The sequence below is a fragment of the Stegastes partitus genome, unplaced genomic scaffold (assembly GCF_000690725.1).
Source record: "Stegastes partitus isolate 25-593 unplaced genomic scaffold, Stegastes_partitus-1.0.2 Scaffold126, whole genome shotgun sequence".
Lineage (NCBI taxonomy): Eukaryota > Metazoa > Chordata > Actinopteri > Pomacentridae > Stegastes > Stegastes partitus.
In genome coordinates this window covers 708,730-728,083 of record NW_007577857.1, presented here as the reverse complement: position 1 = coordinate 728,083, position 19,354 = coordinate 708,730, and the positions used below count along the sequence as shown (strand labels likewise).

The window sequence follows — 19,354 nt, the reverse complement described above, 5'->3', positions numbered from 1 at the left end:
TTTCAACAAGTTGAATTCCTAACAAAGCTGTTTTCATTACCAGATTTTTCTGTTTCTGCTGCTGCTCTGCTAAAATCCTGACTTTATCATGCACTGATACACTAACAATAGAAGTGACTAAATGTCAGTATTAAGGCGGATGTTAGCAACCGTCAAACTCTGCATTAGATTTATTTAGGAATCTGCTCTAATCATCTGTTAATTCATTGTTAAAATCTTTTCTCATATAAAAGTGAACATATTGTTGTAACCAATGATGCATTAATCCAACCCAACATATTTTCTATTTCTTTAGGTAACATCTGAATGTCATAGTACAGAAAAAAAAGATTGCAATCTAACCTTGAGGCTAAATTCTACCCTGCAACACGAGGACCACGCTGCCCTGTGATTTCCATTTCCTTTCCATGTTTTCAAGACATCATGTTCCTTGTGATAGAAATGTTTTCAGCGGCAAATCTGCCAGCATTCAATTAAAACTGTGTATATTTTGTGCAAGAATAGAAAGCTTGACTGGCATAGCAACAGTAACTAAGGCGGGCAGGGCTTATCGAAGGGTCAGTAATAGAGAAAACAAGGCTTTCTACATGTGCATGGCCTCATCGCTTTCTTTTTTTTTGCCTTTATGAAACTATTACAGTTAAATGTCATCGCTTATAGAGTAAGAGTATGAAGTCTGACAAAGAGATCAGTCCACTTGTATTTGCTTAATCTGAATGTAGAGTCACTGTATCATATATTATTAAATATATTATATTCATTTAAGCAACAGCAAATGAATGAAGAAGTCAAAATGTTTATGAGTTGACAGCGTTAAAATCTATGACAGTAAGAGTTTTTTGTAAACTATCAAAAGTATCTGCAGGTGTATCATCATCACCTCAGAGGCAGATGATACACTGGCTAATCTGTCCGGGTGCTGCAGACGGGCAATGAACCTGGCAACGGCCAAAAAAAGTGAGACGCTGGGTCAGAAATTTATTCAAGTGTTTCCAGGCAACAAGAAAACATGAATAAATTGCGAGGAAAGCAACAGTTCTGAGTCAGCTGCATGGACACGGTTGTCCCTCAGAATTGCCAAACTCGTCGGTGCTGTGTGTCGCTGCTGAGCGTCACAGCAGCAGCTCTACAGGTTACGTTACCTGAGCTGACTATGGCTGAGCATACAGCCTCCCCCCCTCCAGGGATGTTGGTGTCCCAGTCACTGAGGACACGAATCAGCTGATGAGGATTTGTGTTTTTAAGGTCTTTCCTATCTACTAAAGTATGAACTGGTCTGACTGTTCTTTCAAAACAAAACTACATGAAACACGAGGAGAAACCTAACCCAGACTTACAAGTGATGACTCATGGATCAGACATCAATCAGGATTAATGCGCAGTAGCAAGCATGGATTTGAACACTGCATGCTTTTTAAATCACTCTACTTTTATGAAACAGCTGACATAATAATTTCCTGTTCTACAACCAAATATTTATTTTGAGGTCGTAGGCGCCGAATGGCAGCCACGCCTCCGTCGGTCTACAATCATAGCTTACCACCACCGGATATGTGGATGAATAACTGACAGTGTAAAGCGTCTCTGAGTAGATCTAGCCTAGAAAAGTGCTATAAAAATCTGATGAATTATTATTATGATTATTATTATTAATTAAATCACTTTAAACAGCAATTGAGTTTCCACATGCAGTTACCTGTTTTTCGCATCCCTCCGTCTGCAGGGCAGGTGTAGTCACTAGCAGCAAGCAAGAAACACGTCCCCCCACTCCGGCGGTCCTGTTCCCGGGTGCTGGACCTCCGCATGGGGACCCTCTCCTCTGGAGACATGGTGAGGTCACTGCCCCCACTGCAGTCTGCTGACAGAACTGTGAGCAGAGACACAAACACATGACACCTTCCTGGCAGCTGACTGGGTCCACTGATACATTTCATACTCAGTTTCTTTGATTCACACAATTTGTTTAACCTTTATTTTACCAGGTAAGCTGGTTGAGAGGTTCTCATTTTCAATAATGACCTGTTCAAGAGGCGGCATATGAATAAGATGAACAGAAAGAGACTGGATGTACAGCAAAGCACACAATATTACAAAACAAGAGGCTATAAACATGTGCAGTGGTCCTGAAGTGTTTCTCTGTCGGATTTTTTGAACGACAAGGGCGGTACGTATGGGGTGAGTTTTAGGGTTTTAGGGACCATTTCAACGATGGGCTTCTAACTACACAATAAAATCCTCACATCCTCAAAGCTTCAGCGGAAGCATCATTAATGTCTAATTCTCAACAGAGACACTAAATGGATAATATTAGATAATAAGAGTTATGAATTGTTTTAATCAGATCCATTCCTTCATAGATACAAGTTGCCAGGCAACTGAAACTGCTCTCCTCCAGTCTGGTTTTTAACCTTGTGCATCTTTAAAGTCAGTAACATTCGTCTCGTAACAGAAAACTTTCTGAGGTGGGAGTTTGCTGAAGCTCTTCTTTAGTGTAACAGTTCCACAACAGATTTAAGAAGAACATGATATCTTCCTAAAGAGCAACTTGCAGGTTGAAGTTTTCGCCAGATGTGAATTTAATGTTTCTTGGAAGTAATAAAACATAAAGGCAGAAGGGCTGCGCTCTTTAAAAAGGCCTTTTTTTCCCACAGTGCAGCACATTATGTCTCATAAGTGAGTCGTCTCTGCCGCTGCATCGGCTGCAGTACTGGGTAGTAGTGAGGCTGAGGAGGTGCGATTTAGAGAATTGGTCTTTTTTGCTAATTACTGATGAGCCTCTGTGCAGGTTGAACAAACTCCAGCCTATCAGGACGTCCAGTCCACACTTTTATAGAGCTGCTAAGATGCCTGGGCCGGTTTTGTGCAGATGGAGAGAGTCACTGCTGCATCTGTAATGAATGCCTTGGTCATGTGCAGCGCTCATGTTAGACATTAGGATTATGTTTCTGGCGATACGATGGAGTTGTGGACGGGACTCCTACATCAGGTCTGAGTGAGACTGAAAGCCGGTACGGTTCCTGCAGTGAACACAGTCGCTTCAGTTCCATCATTCTGGTTCTGGCGCCGCTGGGAGACATGGTTATAGATCCGTCAGAGATTCAGCTCGATGAAAATGTAAACTGTGCTCTTTATGTTTGCAAACTTCAAAGTTAGTCTTTTCTCTCCCACATCACTCTCCCTCATGCAGCACCGTAAACACAGTGTTGGTCTGTTAGACAAATGAGAGATCACTGATATTATCTGATACTTCTGTTACGGGTCAGTATCAGTGCTGCAGAATGAAATAGTAAATTCTATTTGGAAAGTGGAGATTGGTTTATATATATGATGGTAAACTTTACAAAGCTGTCATGCAACACAATGTGTAGCTGACGTTATCTAACAGCAGCCACTCACTAAAGCACCTTACACTGTGAATTAATTTGTTGCTGTTATTTCTCCACATCCTCATCAATCAGCACATTCATAATTATAAAGCTGTGTGCTATTATGTGCATGTTAACATACATTTTCTACCTCTTCTGTGTCAAAAATCCTGCTACAGTTGATATTTCTTATTGTTAAAGCTGACCGAGCTTTGCTGCTCTCCCTCATGTGACCTCACAACCAGGCTGTGTCTCAATAATCCGACATTAAATGTAAAACCTTCTTTTATGTCGGACAGCAAGGCTGTCGGATTGTCAAGATGGAGGTCCAGATACAAGGAGGGCTTGATGCTGGAAGGCTCATTAGTTGTAAATATTCATTGTTTATAGTTGTTATAATAACTAGTGTAGCCTCGCCTTTGACCGGTGTGCTTGTGCAACATCAAAGGTATGTGGTCCTAAATCCGATAAGTATCTGATCTTTTGCCTGTCTGAACAGCCAGGTCGCACTCATTCGACTTACACGTCATTGATACACGACAAACCAGGGCTGGTCCGAGTAGCCCTCACTGGTCTCTCGATATTAGCGGTCACACTGTTTCCACCATTGGCGGCGGCGGGGGAGTGGCAGATACGCTCCACCGTTACCATCCATGTTTACCTCCGTGAACACTGAGCACGCTCGCTGCGTGTGACGTCGTCGTGTCCTCTTCTGCGCATGTGGGACACTTCTGGGTCGTATGAAGTTCACACAGCAGATCACATACAAGTCGTATTTAACTGGAAATGTGAACGAACTCACAAAAAAATCAGATTTCACAAAAGAATCCTCATTGAGCATTAAGTCCTGCAGTGTGAACGTAGCCAATCTGTGGGATTGTTCAGTCAGATAATACGCCGTTATCCTGATTGGTGACATAAAATGTCATGTTGGAGTCAGAATCCAAGGCTGTCGGTGTGTTAAGGTTATTTTTATGGGTTCTGTTTGTTTTTCCTAAAAACCTGTCGGATAGCAAAGTTTAGGATTCTTAAGGGTCGGATTATCGAGTCATGACTGTATAAACCTAAGTTATAAAAACAACTCTAAATGTTGTTGCAGTGCACAAATAGACTTTTTTTTTTTTACATTTCTTTTTTTTACATATTACATTTTGCAGAATTCACCAACCTCCAAGATGCTTTTTAGGCTCTTTATGCTCTTATTTGTGTAATAATCATAAACACGTATATTTAAAATGTGACTTCTCTTATTGTAAAAGTAAGTCTAAATATGGAGATGTCCATTTTTAAATTGATGACCCTTATACACAATATACATGCTTAGACGAAGGAGGGATGTTAACATTAGGAATAAACTAAGGCGTTGTTTGTTCCAGCTAATAATTACCTCCTGGCCATTAGCATAAAGCTTCTTTAAGCCATGATCACAAACGTTGTGCACCAGTGACACTCGACCACTCAGATGCTGTTGTTGGTAATGACTCTCTCTGGGGTGGGATAAATGGAAATATATATTTGCAGTAAGCTGAGAAAAAAGGGTTTGTGGGTGAGGGAATAGGGGAGCTCGGGCTGACGGGGGAATCGCAGTCACGACAAACATCAAACAGCCTTCCACATTAAAAGCCTGCACCAAATGTCACAAGCAACAGCAGGCAGCACAGCGGAGGTCAAAGGTGAGGAGGTGTGTAGCACCAGAGGATGACAAATACTCATTGTTTTTTTTACAGGATGAGCCAGTGAGAGGTTTTCCAGTCATAAAAATCTGTTTTACGAGTGGAGCACCTGCATATGACATACTTAAAGCCGTATTAAAAGATAAGGATTACATTGATTTTTCTGTTACTGTGAAAAAATGTCATGAAAAGAAATTATTTTCTCCGACTATCCAGGATCATCTGTGCAGCCACAGCCTGATGTAGTGCTCGTCTCTGTCGAAAAACTGTTAAGAGAGTCATATTGTTGCATTTAGATGACATATTCCATCCATTACAATAAAGGAGGCCGGGGTGATACGTTCCTCTCAGCACATAAAGTGGAAGTGCTTCCCTAAGCAGGCCCAGTAACAGGAAGCCCCTCTGCTCAGACTCACAATGGAGCGGCAGTTTTGCAGCTGGCCAATGTCTATTTTAATAATAGAATATGTCGTAAATTAAATCAGCGTGGCTCTTTTATGTGTTTTTAATAGTTTCTGGATGACAGCGGAGGCCTGTGGCACAGTGAAATAAGATATATCAAGCTTTCAAGGCAGAGACAATCATGGATAGGAAGATTCATTCTTCTTGTTCTGTTGGGCTTGACATGGAATTGGTTGATTGAAAAGATTAAATAACAGCAGTGTCAGTAGGCCCGTCTGTCATGGCACATTCATGTCCTCAGAATTATTAAAGCTGGTGTAGGCAGTATTTTTTTTGGCATAATTGGGCAAATATTTTCCATTTTGAAAGGGACTTAGATAATCCCAGCTCCTCCCAGCTTTGCTTAAGGCTGTAGAAAGTCTAAACCATCACGGGGGTCTTTAGCCAATTACAGATATTGTTACTGAGCAGATGAGACGTTATAAATATCAAGAATGTCCACAGATAAAAACTCAATGTGTTGGCACAATAGATTAGACGGAGGATTGAGTCTGAGCTTGACTATTATTGTGCTTTGAAACTCGGGAGCAGTTAGAAAAGACTGCAAGACATATTATTGAATCCTAGCTTTTTTCTTTTGTTTTTTTCATTTTCCATCCATCCATTATCTATCCACTGCTTAATCCTCACTAGGGTCATGGGGGGCTGGAGTCTATCCCAGCTGACTCAGGGTGAAGGCAGGTTCACCTGGACAGGTAACCAGTCTATCACAGGGCTACACTTAGAGACAGACAACCAAGCACACTCACATTCACACCTACAGACAATTTAGAATCACCAATTAACCTCAACATGTTTTTGGACTGTGTGGGAGGAAGCCGGAGAACCCGGAGAGAACCCACGCTGCACGGGGAGAACATGGAGAAAGATGCCCCCACTGGGACGTAAATCAGCGATCTTCTTGCTGTGAGGCAACGGTGCTAACCACAGAGCCACCTTGCAGCCCCTCTTTTTCTTTTTAGGATTTTATTTTAGGTTTGTGCTGAAGGCAACTTTGTTTATTTTCAAAGCTATACGTCCCTGATTCAGACAGAAATTGCCAAAAGTAGGCTTCTCATTGTCTCTAGCATGTTTTATCACAAGCTGAGCTAATTATATGAGCTGGTTATAAATGTCACCAACTGAATTTGTAATGTTTCCAGGTGAGTCATTTTAATGGGAATCTTATAAGGAAGCACCTGATGACTTCATACTGAGCAGTAACCTCCAGGGTTGTAAAATAAAGGTAACACAGAAGCTCTAAACTGCAATTCCTTGAATGGCCACGTGAGGCTAGATCCAAAAGTGAATCAATCCCAGTAGACCCCCATGTTAAAATATCCGACTTTACAGCAGAGGTAAATGTGTTTACAGCCCGATACCAAAACTGGTTTTAGTCTCTGTGGCTAGTTTCCTCCATGATGACAACTACAAGGGAGGTGAATTTAAATTTAACTCACCTGTTTAAATTGTGTTAAGGCTTAAAGTTATGCAAAATTAACGGTGTGTCGGCTTTGAGTGCCAGTGAAACTATGAGTCAGTCACTATTTAATACATGATATTGTTCTAGATAGCTAATGTTAAACCTGCATGCCCCAGACAGGAGGAGTTTCTTCTCTCAGGCAGTCCGCCTGCTGAACCTCGGACAATAGACAATCAAACTGGTCACTTGCACTTTCACCTTGTGTATATACATTTATATATAGTATTATTTCTTTATTTATTCCATCTCTTTTGCACTGTTTGAAAATGTAATTTATTTATTTTGCTTTTTTTTTAAAATCCCTTTTTTGCTCTCTCCCTATATGTATACTCGTATATATATATTATTTCTTGTGTGTTTATTCTTGTTTTTATTCATTTCTTAATATTGTTTCAGTGTGGAACAGTACGCAAAGCATTTCACTGCACGTTATACCATGTATCACTGTGTTTGTGATAAATAAAGACCTTGAACGTTGAACCCAACAGTCTGCATACTCACCAGATGATAAATCATGTGGAACACTAATCTATAGGAGCTAATGCTAGAAAGAAACAGCCAGTATTCTAAGCATGATAAGAATATGTATGATCAAACTGCCCTGCAGAACATTACTTTTACAACAATCACATGCAGATCATGTGAAGAAATCCAAAGGTTGACCAGCCTGCTGTGTTGCGCTGTTAGGCTATAGTCCAACTGGACAACTGCTGTTTGGGATGTGGATTAGCAAATGGTCAACTACATGTAAACGATAGTAACATGATGCTGCAAGTATAACACTAATCAGTATAAAAATGTTATGTTAAAATCCATGCCACAGTCAATTACTATTAATCACACAGCAGGTTAATGTTAATGTGTTACCATGAAGGCTTTTACATTCAAGGATAAACAGTAAAACCACATATTCTGGAAGCAGGAAATTCCCTTCCCATGTAGGATGAACCACGTGTTAAGACCTTTCACACTGAAACATGAAATATGCAGCAATCTAAAGGACACCTAATAGGTAGGTAACTGTGCAGACTGTGCATTTCAAATGACCTCTGAGGAAATCACACAGGCAGCTAAACCAGATTGATTCTGTTTGTACGTTCAGTCATTCATGAATTATTCTATGCTTATTATTAAATATAAGTCTCTGAAACCTAGTAAACAAATAGACTGTAAGGAGTCCAGAGCGCATACCTACCCTCAGGATTGTCTGCACTAGAATTCAAAGAAAGTCAGCATATGGAGGTCGACACTAATTTCCATCAATATCAGATGTGTCAGAGTAAATTAGTGACGCGCGCCCAGAGGGAGAAACAGCCACCTACAGTCTGAACAACAAGTGAACAATCCTTACTAGAAGAAAGACATGGACACAAGGACTCTGAATTCTTATCAGCCTGTGCTATTTCATGCAACCATCTCCTTCTTGCAGTACCTTTTGCATTTCCTCTCTTATCACTGTGGCAACCAGATGAAGGCTGCAAGGCAAAACAGCTCAGTCTGCTGTGAGGGTGCTGCTGTGGTGCTGGTGGGTCACAAGGGGAAACCATTTCTAGTCTCAGGGGGGGATCTGTCATGTGGCCACTGCTTTCTACCTGAGCTGAGGTCCCTTATGGATTCTCCTCGCTGTCACTACATAAATAGCACCCTCGAGTGTAATCTGAACTCAACTGCTGAGTTGAAGTTCCTCATATCTTTTTCCTCCATATGGTCTTTGTCTGGCCATATGGTCTTACCTGAGCGGTTGCGTTCTAGTACCCTGCTCCCTTTGACGTGGCACAGGTCACCTTGAGTGCTGTTGCAGGTGGTGTTGAGATCAGCTTTGCAGTAGGTGGGGGACCCTCCCTGCACCACCTGAGGGATGTGTTTCTTCCTCTTCTTGGGCAGCTTCTGCTTGGCCATAGCCAAGGAGTAGTACATCCCAAAGTTATTCACAATAACAGGCACAGGCATGGCTATCGTCAGCACGCCAGCTAAAGCGCACAGCGCGCCGACCACCATGCCTGACCAGGTCTCTGGATACATATCACCATAGCCCAGTGTAGTCATGGTTACCACGGCCCACCAGAAGCCAATGGGGATGTTCTTGAACTTGGTGTGGAGGCTCGCGGTGGGGTCATTGGGCTTTGCACCAATTCGTTCGGCATAGTATATCATGGTGGCAAAAATTAACACTCCCAGTGCCAGGAAGATGATGAGCAGCAGGAATTCGTTGGTACTGGCCCGTAACGTGTGGCCCAACACCCTAAGCCCCACAAAATGACGTGTCAGCTTGAAGATACGCAGGATACGAACAAAACGCACCACCCTGAGGAAACCCAACACATCCTTGGCAGCCTTTGACGAAAGGCCACTCAGCCCTACTTCCAAGTAGAAAGGCAGGATGGCCACAAAGTCGATGATGTTGAGGACGCTCTTAACAAACTCCAGCTTCACCGGGCAGAAGGTCACACGCACCAGGAACTCGATGGTGAACCAGAAGACACAAACGCCCTCCACATACGTGAGCGCAGGGTCAGTTTCAATCTCATACTGCGGACCTGAGTCCGGCACGCTGCTGTTCCGCACCGACTCCGTCTTGTTGATGATTTTGTTGAAAGCCTCATGAGTCTCCAAGCAGAAGGTGGTGATGGAGACCAGGATGAAGAACAAAGATGCAAAGGCAATAAACTACAGGAGAGGAGCAGAGAAAAGAGAAGAACAGGTGTTATTTTCAATCCATCCTTTACATTTTAGATTACTTAAACCATAACGTGGCATACACCGGTTGTTGATACACAGAACACTGAGATCAATCATTTCATTTGCTCTTGAGGAAGAGATTGAACCCAGGCAGGTTTAATTAACTTGCATCAATTTGAATGGACTCCAGAGAGAGAAGCAATCTATTAGCAAGAGCAACAAATAAACACACACTTCCCTACGCTCCTGGTGAAAAAGTAACATGGGAATGCAGATGCAGTCAAAATTAATTTGCTGCTGTTGGTATATGGAGTACTTGGCAGGGAAGCAACAAGGAGGTAGTTAAGTGAAGCCAGAAAGGCTCCAGAATCAATGGGGAATAAAGAAATCTCATTTGTGTGCTGTTGTTTCTGCATTTGCATTTTGGGTGTTTGTATAAATATTTTACTGAGGTGTAGCGTTTAGTTTGACTGTATCAAATGTTATTGAGTATTGTAGAATTTACCTGCATTCACATCAGGCCTTCAGGTACCAGGAAAACAACACAAACATAGAACACAAAGACTGTGGTACGAACCTTTCTGGCATGTTTTCTCATGACAGGATTTATGCATTCATTTTGACCAACTGACCAGAATTATTGTCTTTTGTGAAGACGCAAAAGAATAAAAGAAAAGCAAGAGTATATATATATGTCTGGATTAGTGTCACAGGGTGTTGTAGAACATAAAATCCATAGCTCAGAGTTACTTTTTTCCCTCTCAGTTTGGAGAAAACAAAAGAAAAGCACAAAAAAATGTTTTTGTCATTCACTTTGGCTACTGCATTTATTTCAGTGTCTAACTGTTCTTACTTTTATGACCCTCAAATGCCGGCGTAATGAGAAGATCTTATCACATGCTTTGAGATAAAAATGAGCACAGATGAAAAGAAAAGTCAAATAATGGTGGCAATCCACGATTTGTACCTGCCAATGGCTTATTACTGAATTATGTTTGTTTATTAACTATTAATAACCTGTTACTTAGCTGGTTGTAAAGGATGCCAAGTCAAGTTTTGAACAGCCAAACGCAAGATGATCAGTGTTGTATACACTACGTTTAGACCTAAACGTAGGGGAAACTAAACAACTACTCCACAAGCACATGGCTCAGCACAGGACAGACAGCTCCTTAGGACAAGACTCAGCAGTCCACCTGCATCTGAAGGATAAAGAACATTCCTTTAAGGACAGCAATGTTCACATCCTGGACAGAGAAGACAGAAGGTTTGAGAAAGGACTGAAGGAAAGCGTCTATGTTTAAGTGGAGCAGACTGGATCTACAGCACCACGTATCAGCTACATCCAGTGCAGTCCTGACGTCCCTCCCCAGTCACTTTCAACACCATTCATACCCTGCATCTGGCTAGATCGTCATTGAGTCTTCACACATATCGGGTAAGCAATGGCCCACAGCTGGCCCTAAGCAACAACCCGGGACTTTCCACCAGTCAGTTAGAACTGAGCAAGCCTCTTGGATGAGAGGTGAAACATAGTCAAGAACCAAAAAGAATTTTACTGGTACACTTTACATTACAACGTCACAAAAACTCCAGAGTCACTGTTATCTTTTTCTTCATTTCCTTCCATCAAATAATCTTTGTTTTTGTGAAAGACTGGAGCGAGATGTAAATACCGTCCCTGACCCATGACAACCAGGAATACCCCATCTGTTAACCAAGACCATGAGATGCAACTGAAAGCCCAAATTACAATTTCAAAAGATCTGCTTGCTAGACACTAAGGTATTTGTTCTGGACTTGTTTTTTAGTTGCATACAGATAACACAGTCAGAATTCTTTGGCTGGAACACCCGGGGTCCTGCCTTCAGGACAGAAATCTGGGATGCAACTATGAAGACTCTTAGATCTATAGATCAGCTCTCATTATGACTGTGAAGTCATAATGTCACCATCTCCACCACAGTCTATTTTGGTTCCCATGATTAGACACAACACAGGTGCTGCAGCGTTAACTTGGCTGCAGATGAAAACCATCTCTTCTCACTTGCCCCCTTGTGTGTCTGGGCAGCAGTGTCCAAAGGCAAAGTCAGGAAGAGACGGCAAACCCAAACGGTCCTCCTGGGTGCTGTCGGGTAACCCTACATTCATATTTACTGCTAGAGTGAAAAAAAATGCAGAGTTTTGTGTTTTATCGGGACACTATACTGTCTGTAGCTTTAGGCGAGGCAGCAGGGGAGAGGCGAGGTGCAGGGAATGTTCAATTACTTAAAATGTTGTTGTTAATGAGGGAAAATAGGAGGCATAATTGACAGTGAGCTTGGGGGCACTAACGGAAAGCATTCATAATTCTCGAGCGACAACTAATGAAACAGTGTCAGACACAAAATGCTTCTTCTTCAATTACTTAATAATAGAAATCCTTGTTGCACTCCAAAAACAAGCATGATTTTTCTAAAGTTGTTGAGATAAGATGTAAATGAGTTTGATCTTTGGACAGCAAAATGATACCATGCTGATGTGGTGCAGCTCAGTCTGTATGTAAACAGCATTAAATCAGGTACAGATTTTGTTTAGTTTATTTGCTTCTTGTGTTTCGGTCTTTGGTTTACAGAAGCAGCTGTCCGACACGGAGCTAGATACTCCGCTGTCCTGGAAGAACCTCGGGCTGAATTTGCAAACATCCACGGTTTTCTCCAAGAGCTAGACGGAGCAGATTTTCCACACACATGCAGCCTACTATGCTCCTTCTCCACCTTCCTCCCACAATCCATCCACTGGAGCGCTCTGCCTACTGAGCTCTGAAGAAGTCGTTTCACACTCTTGCCTTGTTTTTGGATCGCATGACTCACGCGCTCTGAAAATATCGTTGCCACTATTTGGGTCACCCTGATGGTGAACTTGTGTGCGTGCATTCACTCTACAGCTTCTCTTTATATTATGCATGCATCTTTATTGCCCTGTAAGTGTGCGTGTTCATCCTCCTTGGCCGAGGCCGTTTTAAAGTCACGGCATGATGCAAAATAACACCATTCGTTTAGTCAGCAGCACTCGGCACCATCTACCGTCTACAACCAGCCAAGGATCTTACTTTGAACATACATAGTATATGATAACACTGGATGGAGTGAACTTGGCTTACCTGTTTGTGGACACTAACCTACTGAACTTGTTGCACATGACAATATACGGTAGAAGTAGCTGAGAGTTAGAGCATCATAAGAGGACAAGTTTTCTCTTGCCTCTATTGGCTTGTGACCGCACTGCCTTTTGGTCTATATCAGGGGTGTCCAATCCTGGTCCTGGAGGGCCACAGTCCTGCATGTTTTAGATGTTTCCTTCTTCCAACACACCTGATTCAAATGATCAGCTCATCATCAAGCTCTGCAGAAGCCTGATAACCATCCTGATCATTTGAATCAGGTGTGTTGGAAGAGGAAAACATCTAAAACATGCAGGATTGTGGCCCTCCAGGACCTGGATTGACCACCCCTGGTCTATATAACAGTGACTGATGTTGGGATTATATAGAGGTTTCTTCTCCTGCTACAGACTGATTCATGTTGTAGGTGGAAGTAAACAAGCAGCCATTTCTGCTGTGGCGTGTCGCTCGTGAGCCCACACAGTAACGCTGCACAGCACAGTTTACCGTCTGTGGAGTGTTTCACGTTTTCTTTCCTGCTTCTGGGAATTCTGACGATGAGATAGTAAATAAATGTTAGTGAACGTTTCGTGGCTGCACATCTTTTCTGTTTGACGCTATCTGACATCTGACTACCAACAGATGCTCCAACAACAACAACAAAAATCAACTCTGGAGAAAAAAGCTGAACGAAAAGCAAACGCTGCTCAATTAAATTATTCTTACTGTCTAAAACTGGATTCAGTGTTTGACTTTCAACACCCAAACTCTACCGTCACAGTTTCATGTGATGTTTAGAAGAATTCACGGAAGTGTGCAGATGTCTCGTTATGTCCGGAAGAATCTGAATATCTAATAATTACCTTTGACTTCAAGACACATTTTTATCATTTTTTTCCGGACAGATTGGTTGGAATGCAGCACATAACCACAGATTATTAGGACTTCAATTCAATTCAATTCAGTTCAATTCAGTTCATCCATCCATCCATTATCTATACAGTGCAATTCATAACATATGTCATCTCATAGCGCTTAAGGAGAAGTCCTACGAATTTGAACAGAGAACCAGCAATCCAAAGTTACCGTTGGACTCCATCAGAGCAAGGTGGCAACGGTGGGAAGGAACTAAAAAAAAACGCTGTAATAGTGAGGGAGGAAAAAAACTTTGACAGAACCAGGCTCCGGGAAGTCAGCCATCTGCCTCAACCGGTTGGGGTGAGAGTGAGGATGAGGGGGATAATAGCAGGATAGTGGATGGAGAGCAGCAATACAAGCAGAACAGTAAATATTTTGGAGGTTGGGGAGGCCAGCGACTGCAGATCAGAGACGTGAAGCTCCAGATCTAGAGACACCAATGAGTTTGCATTTTGAAACACAAGGGTTTTTACATAGAGTACCTTCAGACAAGATGAGCTGGGACCTGTTCTACAAAGGGTTAAGCACAGCCAAGACATGTTTTCATCATGGGGCAGTTAGGCTACGTGGTCAGACAAAGCTGCTGAAGTCAACTCAGGGCTTCTGAATTTGAGCATGTTCTCACTGAAGGGGTTAAGTTGGCACCAGACGACCAAACATAGAAAAGTCTCCAGCTGCATTTTTCTCTCAAGAAGAACAAACTATAAGAAATTATAACTATCGAACAGGTTTCAGTATCCAGAGCAGAAAGAAAAGCTCTCAAATGCCACCTGAGGAGTGCAAATGACTGAGGCTGTGCCACGACAGTGAATGCAGCTTTACTAAAGAACGCAGCGCTAATAGTAAGTCATTAGTGTACATCAGTGCAAACTAACATTACTCTAATTGTAAGGTGTTAACGCTGTGACCGAGCTGCTGTTTGCTAATGTGGAACTACAGACAGGTGACATATTAAAGGAAACCTGAACACTTGGGTGAAGAAACACAATGGATGCAGTTGCTTCCATACAGGTGCACTTCATGGTGCAATTAAGCAATTACCATCCAGTCATGCTCTGTAGAAAACGATGAGCGGGTCCAGTGGATAGGCAGCAGTGATGGGGTAGCGGGACTCTGTCTGTATGAGTCATCTCAGCAGAACGTGGTCCTGGAGACACCTGCTGTTGTGGAAACTACTTCAGAGTTTCACAAGTATTTATATGTCTGTGGACAGATTATGTCAATTTGAAAGCGTCACAACTGCAGAAGAAACAGTCGTCAAACTTTATAGATGTGTAGGTGAGGCATCATGTTGACGGTTGATCTCCGGTTCTTCCTTAAACATGCAAAGCCTTAATGCATCAACCTGCATTCCATCTCTCCTCAGCCCTGTCTCTGTCTTTATCTTCCTCTTATCGTGACACTGGCTGAAACAAACAGCAGGACGGCCGGAGCTGTTTCCTTCGGCTGCTCGGATGCTGCGCCAACTAATGACAACTGCTGTCTCGTGCTGGGCTGTAATTTTGTTGCGTTCACGTCTGCAGAGCGAGGATATATCATCTCCCCGGCGCACACCGGCCTGTAACAGCTGAATCATGTCACATTACACCAGGCAGACACGAAATGCACACACATGCGCTGGCCGATGCTCCTGTTTGTACGCACACACACACACGCAGCCTCGCAAGGTTATTTATGATAGACATTAAAAATGCAAAGGCGCTAACCTACCATGTGATTGCAAAAGGCACATGCTTCTCCACATCCTGATTTCCAGCACACACACTCTGCATGCTAAATAAGTCCTGTACTTCTATAAATCGCTCTTTGAAGGCAGCGTGGGGCGGATGCAGCGCAGACAGTCCATCTCTGAACAATGCAGATCTAATTTAGCCCGAGGACGAGCCCCATTTTCCCGCCATGTTTTTTTTAAATTACATTTAAGGCTTTCAGCTTAAGAGTTTCTCAGCCATTGGTGCGGCCGATAATGGCTGGGGTGGCTGTTGCAGAGGTCAACGCTGCGCCCTTCATGTGTGACGTGTAAAGTTTGGCATGCGGAGCCACGTGCAGACTGTTGTTTTGTTGTTGTTGTTGTTGTTTTCTATAAATAATCATTATCTGATGATTGAGCTGATGATTGCCTCAGGGAGGAGGAACAGTTTGTTGTTTATCCATGAGAAGACTGTGGGTGGGGCAGACTGATGTGTGTCATGCTGATTAAAATAAATTCAATTTAAAGGTCAATTAAACTTTTCAGGTAGGTCGCTAAGCTACTTCAAAGTTTCCCACCGATTGAGCTTTGCACTTCTATAACACTGTTGGACAAAGAGGGCAACAATCAGAGCAGCAGAATTAGAAATATCTCTTTTATTTCATGTATTCTTCTTGCTTGTTGAGATCTTGTGCCTACAGTGACAACTGTCCAGCTCCTCTGCCCATGTCAGAGTTTATAATTTGTCATGCTAGCGGCAGCTTGTGTAGCCTTCAGCTACCGCCCTCCAGCACAGGTGAGGAGCTGGATACAGAGGTTGTTAAAACTTGTTTTCCTAACCCCAAACAAAGCTGACTCAGAATTGCTTTGGGGGACTTCATCAGTCTGGTAAAGTTTTTTGCAACTTTTATAATGTACCAGTTTCGCCTTGCATCTGTAAAAACATTTAAAAGAGTATAAATGTTAAAGTTCCTCTTTAATATCTGCTGGAGAAGCTGCACAGCCTGCAGTCATTCAGTCATTTTGTCTGTCTCTGAAATTAGCGTCAAACGTATTTGAATTTTTGATTATGCCTCATGGTTAATCCTGGACATCAGTGTTGAGGTCTGAGGTCAGGTTGCAACATATTATTTTACAAAAATGTCTTAATTAACCCTTTCAACACTACAGCCCGCTACACCGGTCTGCTGCTTTCACCTCGTCTGCCCTGCAGACCAGTGTGCGCCCCTATAGCTCACCTGGTTGAGCAGGTGACCCATGAACAGGGGCTATAGGTCCCCGGCACGGCGTTCGTGAGTTGCTGCAAGGCCTCTCCCCATTCTTCTCCCCCCTTTCCTGTCTCACCCTCTCACTGTCCTGACTAATAAAGGCAAAAACGCCAGAAAAATAATCTTTATAAAGAAAAACCCCTGCAGACCGGTATAGCAGCTCCGGTATATGGCGACTTTCTGTTACATTCATTCTGATTGTCTATCAGAGGGAATCCCTGTATGTGAACAAGAGATTCAGTCATAAAATAAATTATGCAAATAATATTAATAATAATAATTGCACACAGGGTTCTCGCCAGTGTTGGCCCGTTACGCTGCTGCCTGACTCTGGCATATATGCATACATCCCTGGTAATTATGAAGTCTACCTTTTCTTTTTCACACCTGTATTCCACCTGTATGTATATGACAAGAGTAAACTTCCATATATATATTTAACCATCAATGTGTCTACTTTTGATTGACAGCAGATATGTAATGATGTGACGTCTACTTAAGAATTTATGAGTGATTAATCAAAACCATATCTGATCATGAATTGTAAGCAAAGCTACTTCGTGTTGACGGGGTTAAGCTGTTTGCTCACAATCTGTCATTTGACTGATGACAAGATGCTGAGACAGAATCCTTTAGATACGACTATTAAGCTGTTAAAGTACTTTGACTGTGATGGACCTCAACATTTCTTTGACTAAAATGCAAAATATATGTCACCAAAAATGGATGAATTTCTTTAAACAAGTCTCCCCACGTTTCCTCTTGTGCCGCCATCAGACCAGAATCTTTAAGCCTCATGCTGCTCTTTCATGCTCCCAGTGTGATCAACCCCTTTGATTTCAACAACACTTTCCTTCTAATGCCCTGCTGAGGCTAAACTGACATTTTTAGCACACTGCTGGTGAGGATTCAAAGTTTGTCTGTACGTTGTTTGCTCGTCCAACACATTAATGCCGCAGACTGGATTGAACATTCCGTCTCCAAGGGCAACTAGCGCGCCTTTATCCTTTAGTGTTGCTTTAAGTGTGGCTGGAGCGAACCATCAAGCATCTTTTTTTTTCTCCCCCCCTTACAACAAACTATTTGCTTTTGTTCACGCTTATTGGCTCCAAACAACAGACTGGATGAATCACTGTAAACAGGAGAAGGATGAGACCTTGGTTTTGTTTAGCCTCCTTCTGTTTTAGCATTATTTCATTGTGCCTGAATGTTTTCATGGCAGCGATGCGTCAGATCGAGCTCGGATTCCTTTCAGTTACAAGAAACCAACAGGAAGAGCTGGAAGTGTCCTCCAGCAACGAATCCATTATAAACATATTTCCTTCCACGCATCTAATCCATGCCGTCCTCTTTATTGAGGACAAACAATCAGTGGAATAATAGCACATCGAACAACTGGGAAACAAAACAGTAGACGTCTCTCTAAATGATGGAGAGTTCTTGGACTGCCTCATTCATAAGCACCATGCATCTCTTTAAATGTACAGTACAAACAGAGTGATTTATGAGGACCTAACAGACTCCGTCAGCGGCCCCTTCACCACCTCCAACGCTGATGGGATGTGATCGCTGTCACAGTCCTGAAGCAGGGAGGCCTCCCTCATAATCAAATCATTTTTCACAAGACGTCTCCGCCACTCCCTGGAACTCTGCGTGGGGAGGAGGAAAATGCCTGATCCAACAGCTTCGATCACATGATCCCCTGGCGGATTACATCTGCCACTTTGCCTGGAGCCCTCCACAGGCGCTGGTCCGAGACACCGGAGCTATGCAACCTCAGGCTGTAAACGGTAACAGATATGCAGGCATTGACATCACATTAGAACGCTATGAGAAAGGAAAAAAAAAACATGGTGGTCTTCAGGTTGCAGGCCTGTCAGCGATCCGTGATAAATCAAATGTGACTGTTTCTAGTCCGCAAATAAAACAGCATCAGCTCATGCATTCTCTATTTTCTTACATACGAGGTGTGTCAGAAAAGTTTCAGGACTGGTGTCACAAAAGATATATTTCAAACACAAAATACAAACTATACATTTTCCCCTTCTAACTAATCCCCCTGGAGTCTAACACACTTCTCCAGCCTTCTCTTCTACGGCGCCATGCACTCCTGGAAGGATTCTTCCAGGATCCTTCACAGCTCCATCATCACAGCCATTTTGATGTCGTCCACGTCTTCTAAACAGGTCTCCTTGATGACTCCCTTGATGGGGAAGAGGAAACAATCCCACAGAGCCAGGTGGGGTGAGTAGGGAGGTTGCTCCAGCACGGTGATGTTCTTCTGAGCCGGGAACTGAGGGATGCTCAGGGTGTTATGAGCAGGTTGTCATGGTGAAGCAGCCTCCACTGGTCCTGCCACAACTCTGCTTCTTCTCGCGCTCTGAACAAAGCGAATGTCGGAGGATCTCTTTGTAGACGTGCTGGTTGATGGTATGAAGGGGAAAACTCCTAGTTTGTAGTTTGGGATTGAAATCTATCTTTTGTGACACCAGTCCTGGAACTTTTCTGACACACCTCGTGTACCAGAGCTACCATGGTGTTTTTCATATCGCAGAGGCAACAAAACTTTTCACATGTTTATACATGGAAATCCCACAATGCACCGTAAAAGTGTTGTACAACCGATGGTCACAAACCAAACAATACGCATTTCCACAGATTTCTGGAAACTATTTTATAGTGTTAAGACGTATGA

At 42.7% G+C, this 19,354-nt stretch overlaps 1 protein-coding gene across 3 annotated transcripts in view; it reads right to left on the bottom strand.

The window, feature by feature from the left end:
* kcnc2 (potassium voltage-gated channel, Shaw-related subfamily, member 2) overlaps nucleotides 1–19,354 on the bottom strand; it is a 126,670-nt gene that overhangs the window by 9,005 nt on the left and 98,311 nt on the right. For 2 of the 3 annotated variants that reach the window (XM_008278544.1, XM_008278543.1), the window contains exons 2-3: nucleotides 8,696–9,629; nucleotides 1,697–1,867 (exon numbers count right to left, since the gene is read on the bottom strand). In XM_008278544.1, the coding sequence (XP_008276766.1) occupies nucleotides 1,697–1,867; nucleotides 8,696–9,629 (1,105 nt within the window). The remainder of the gene's footprint in view (nucleotides 1–1,696; nucleotides 1,868–8,695; nucleotides 9,630–19,354) is intronic. The other variant, XM_008278546.1, reaches the window with a different exon arrangement.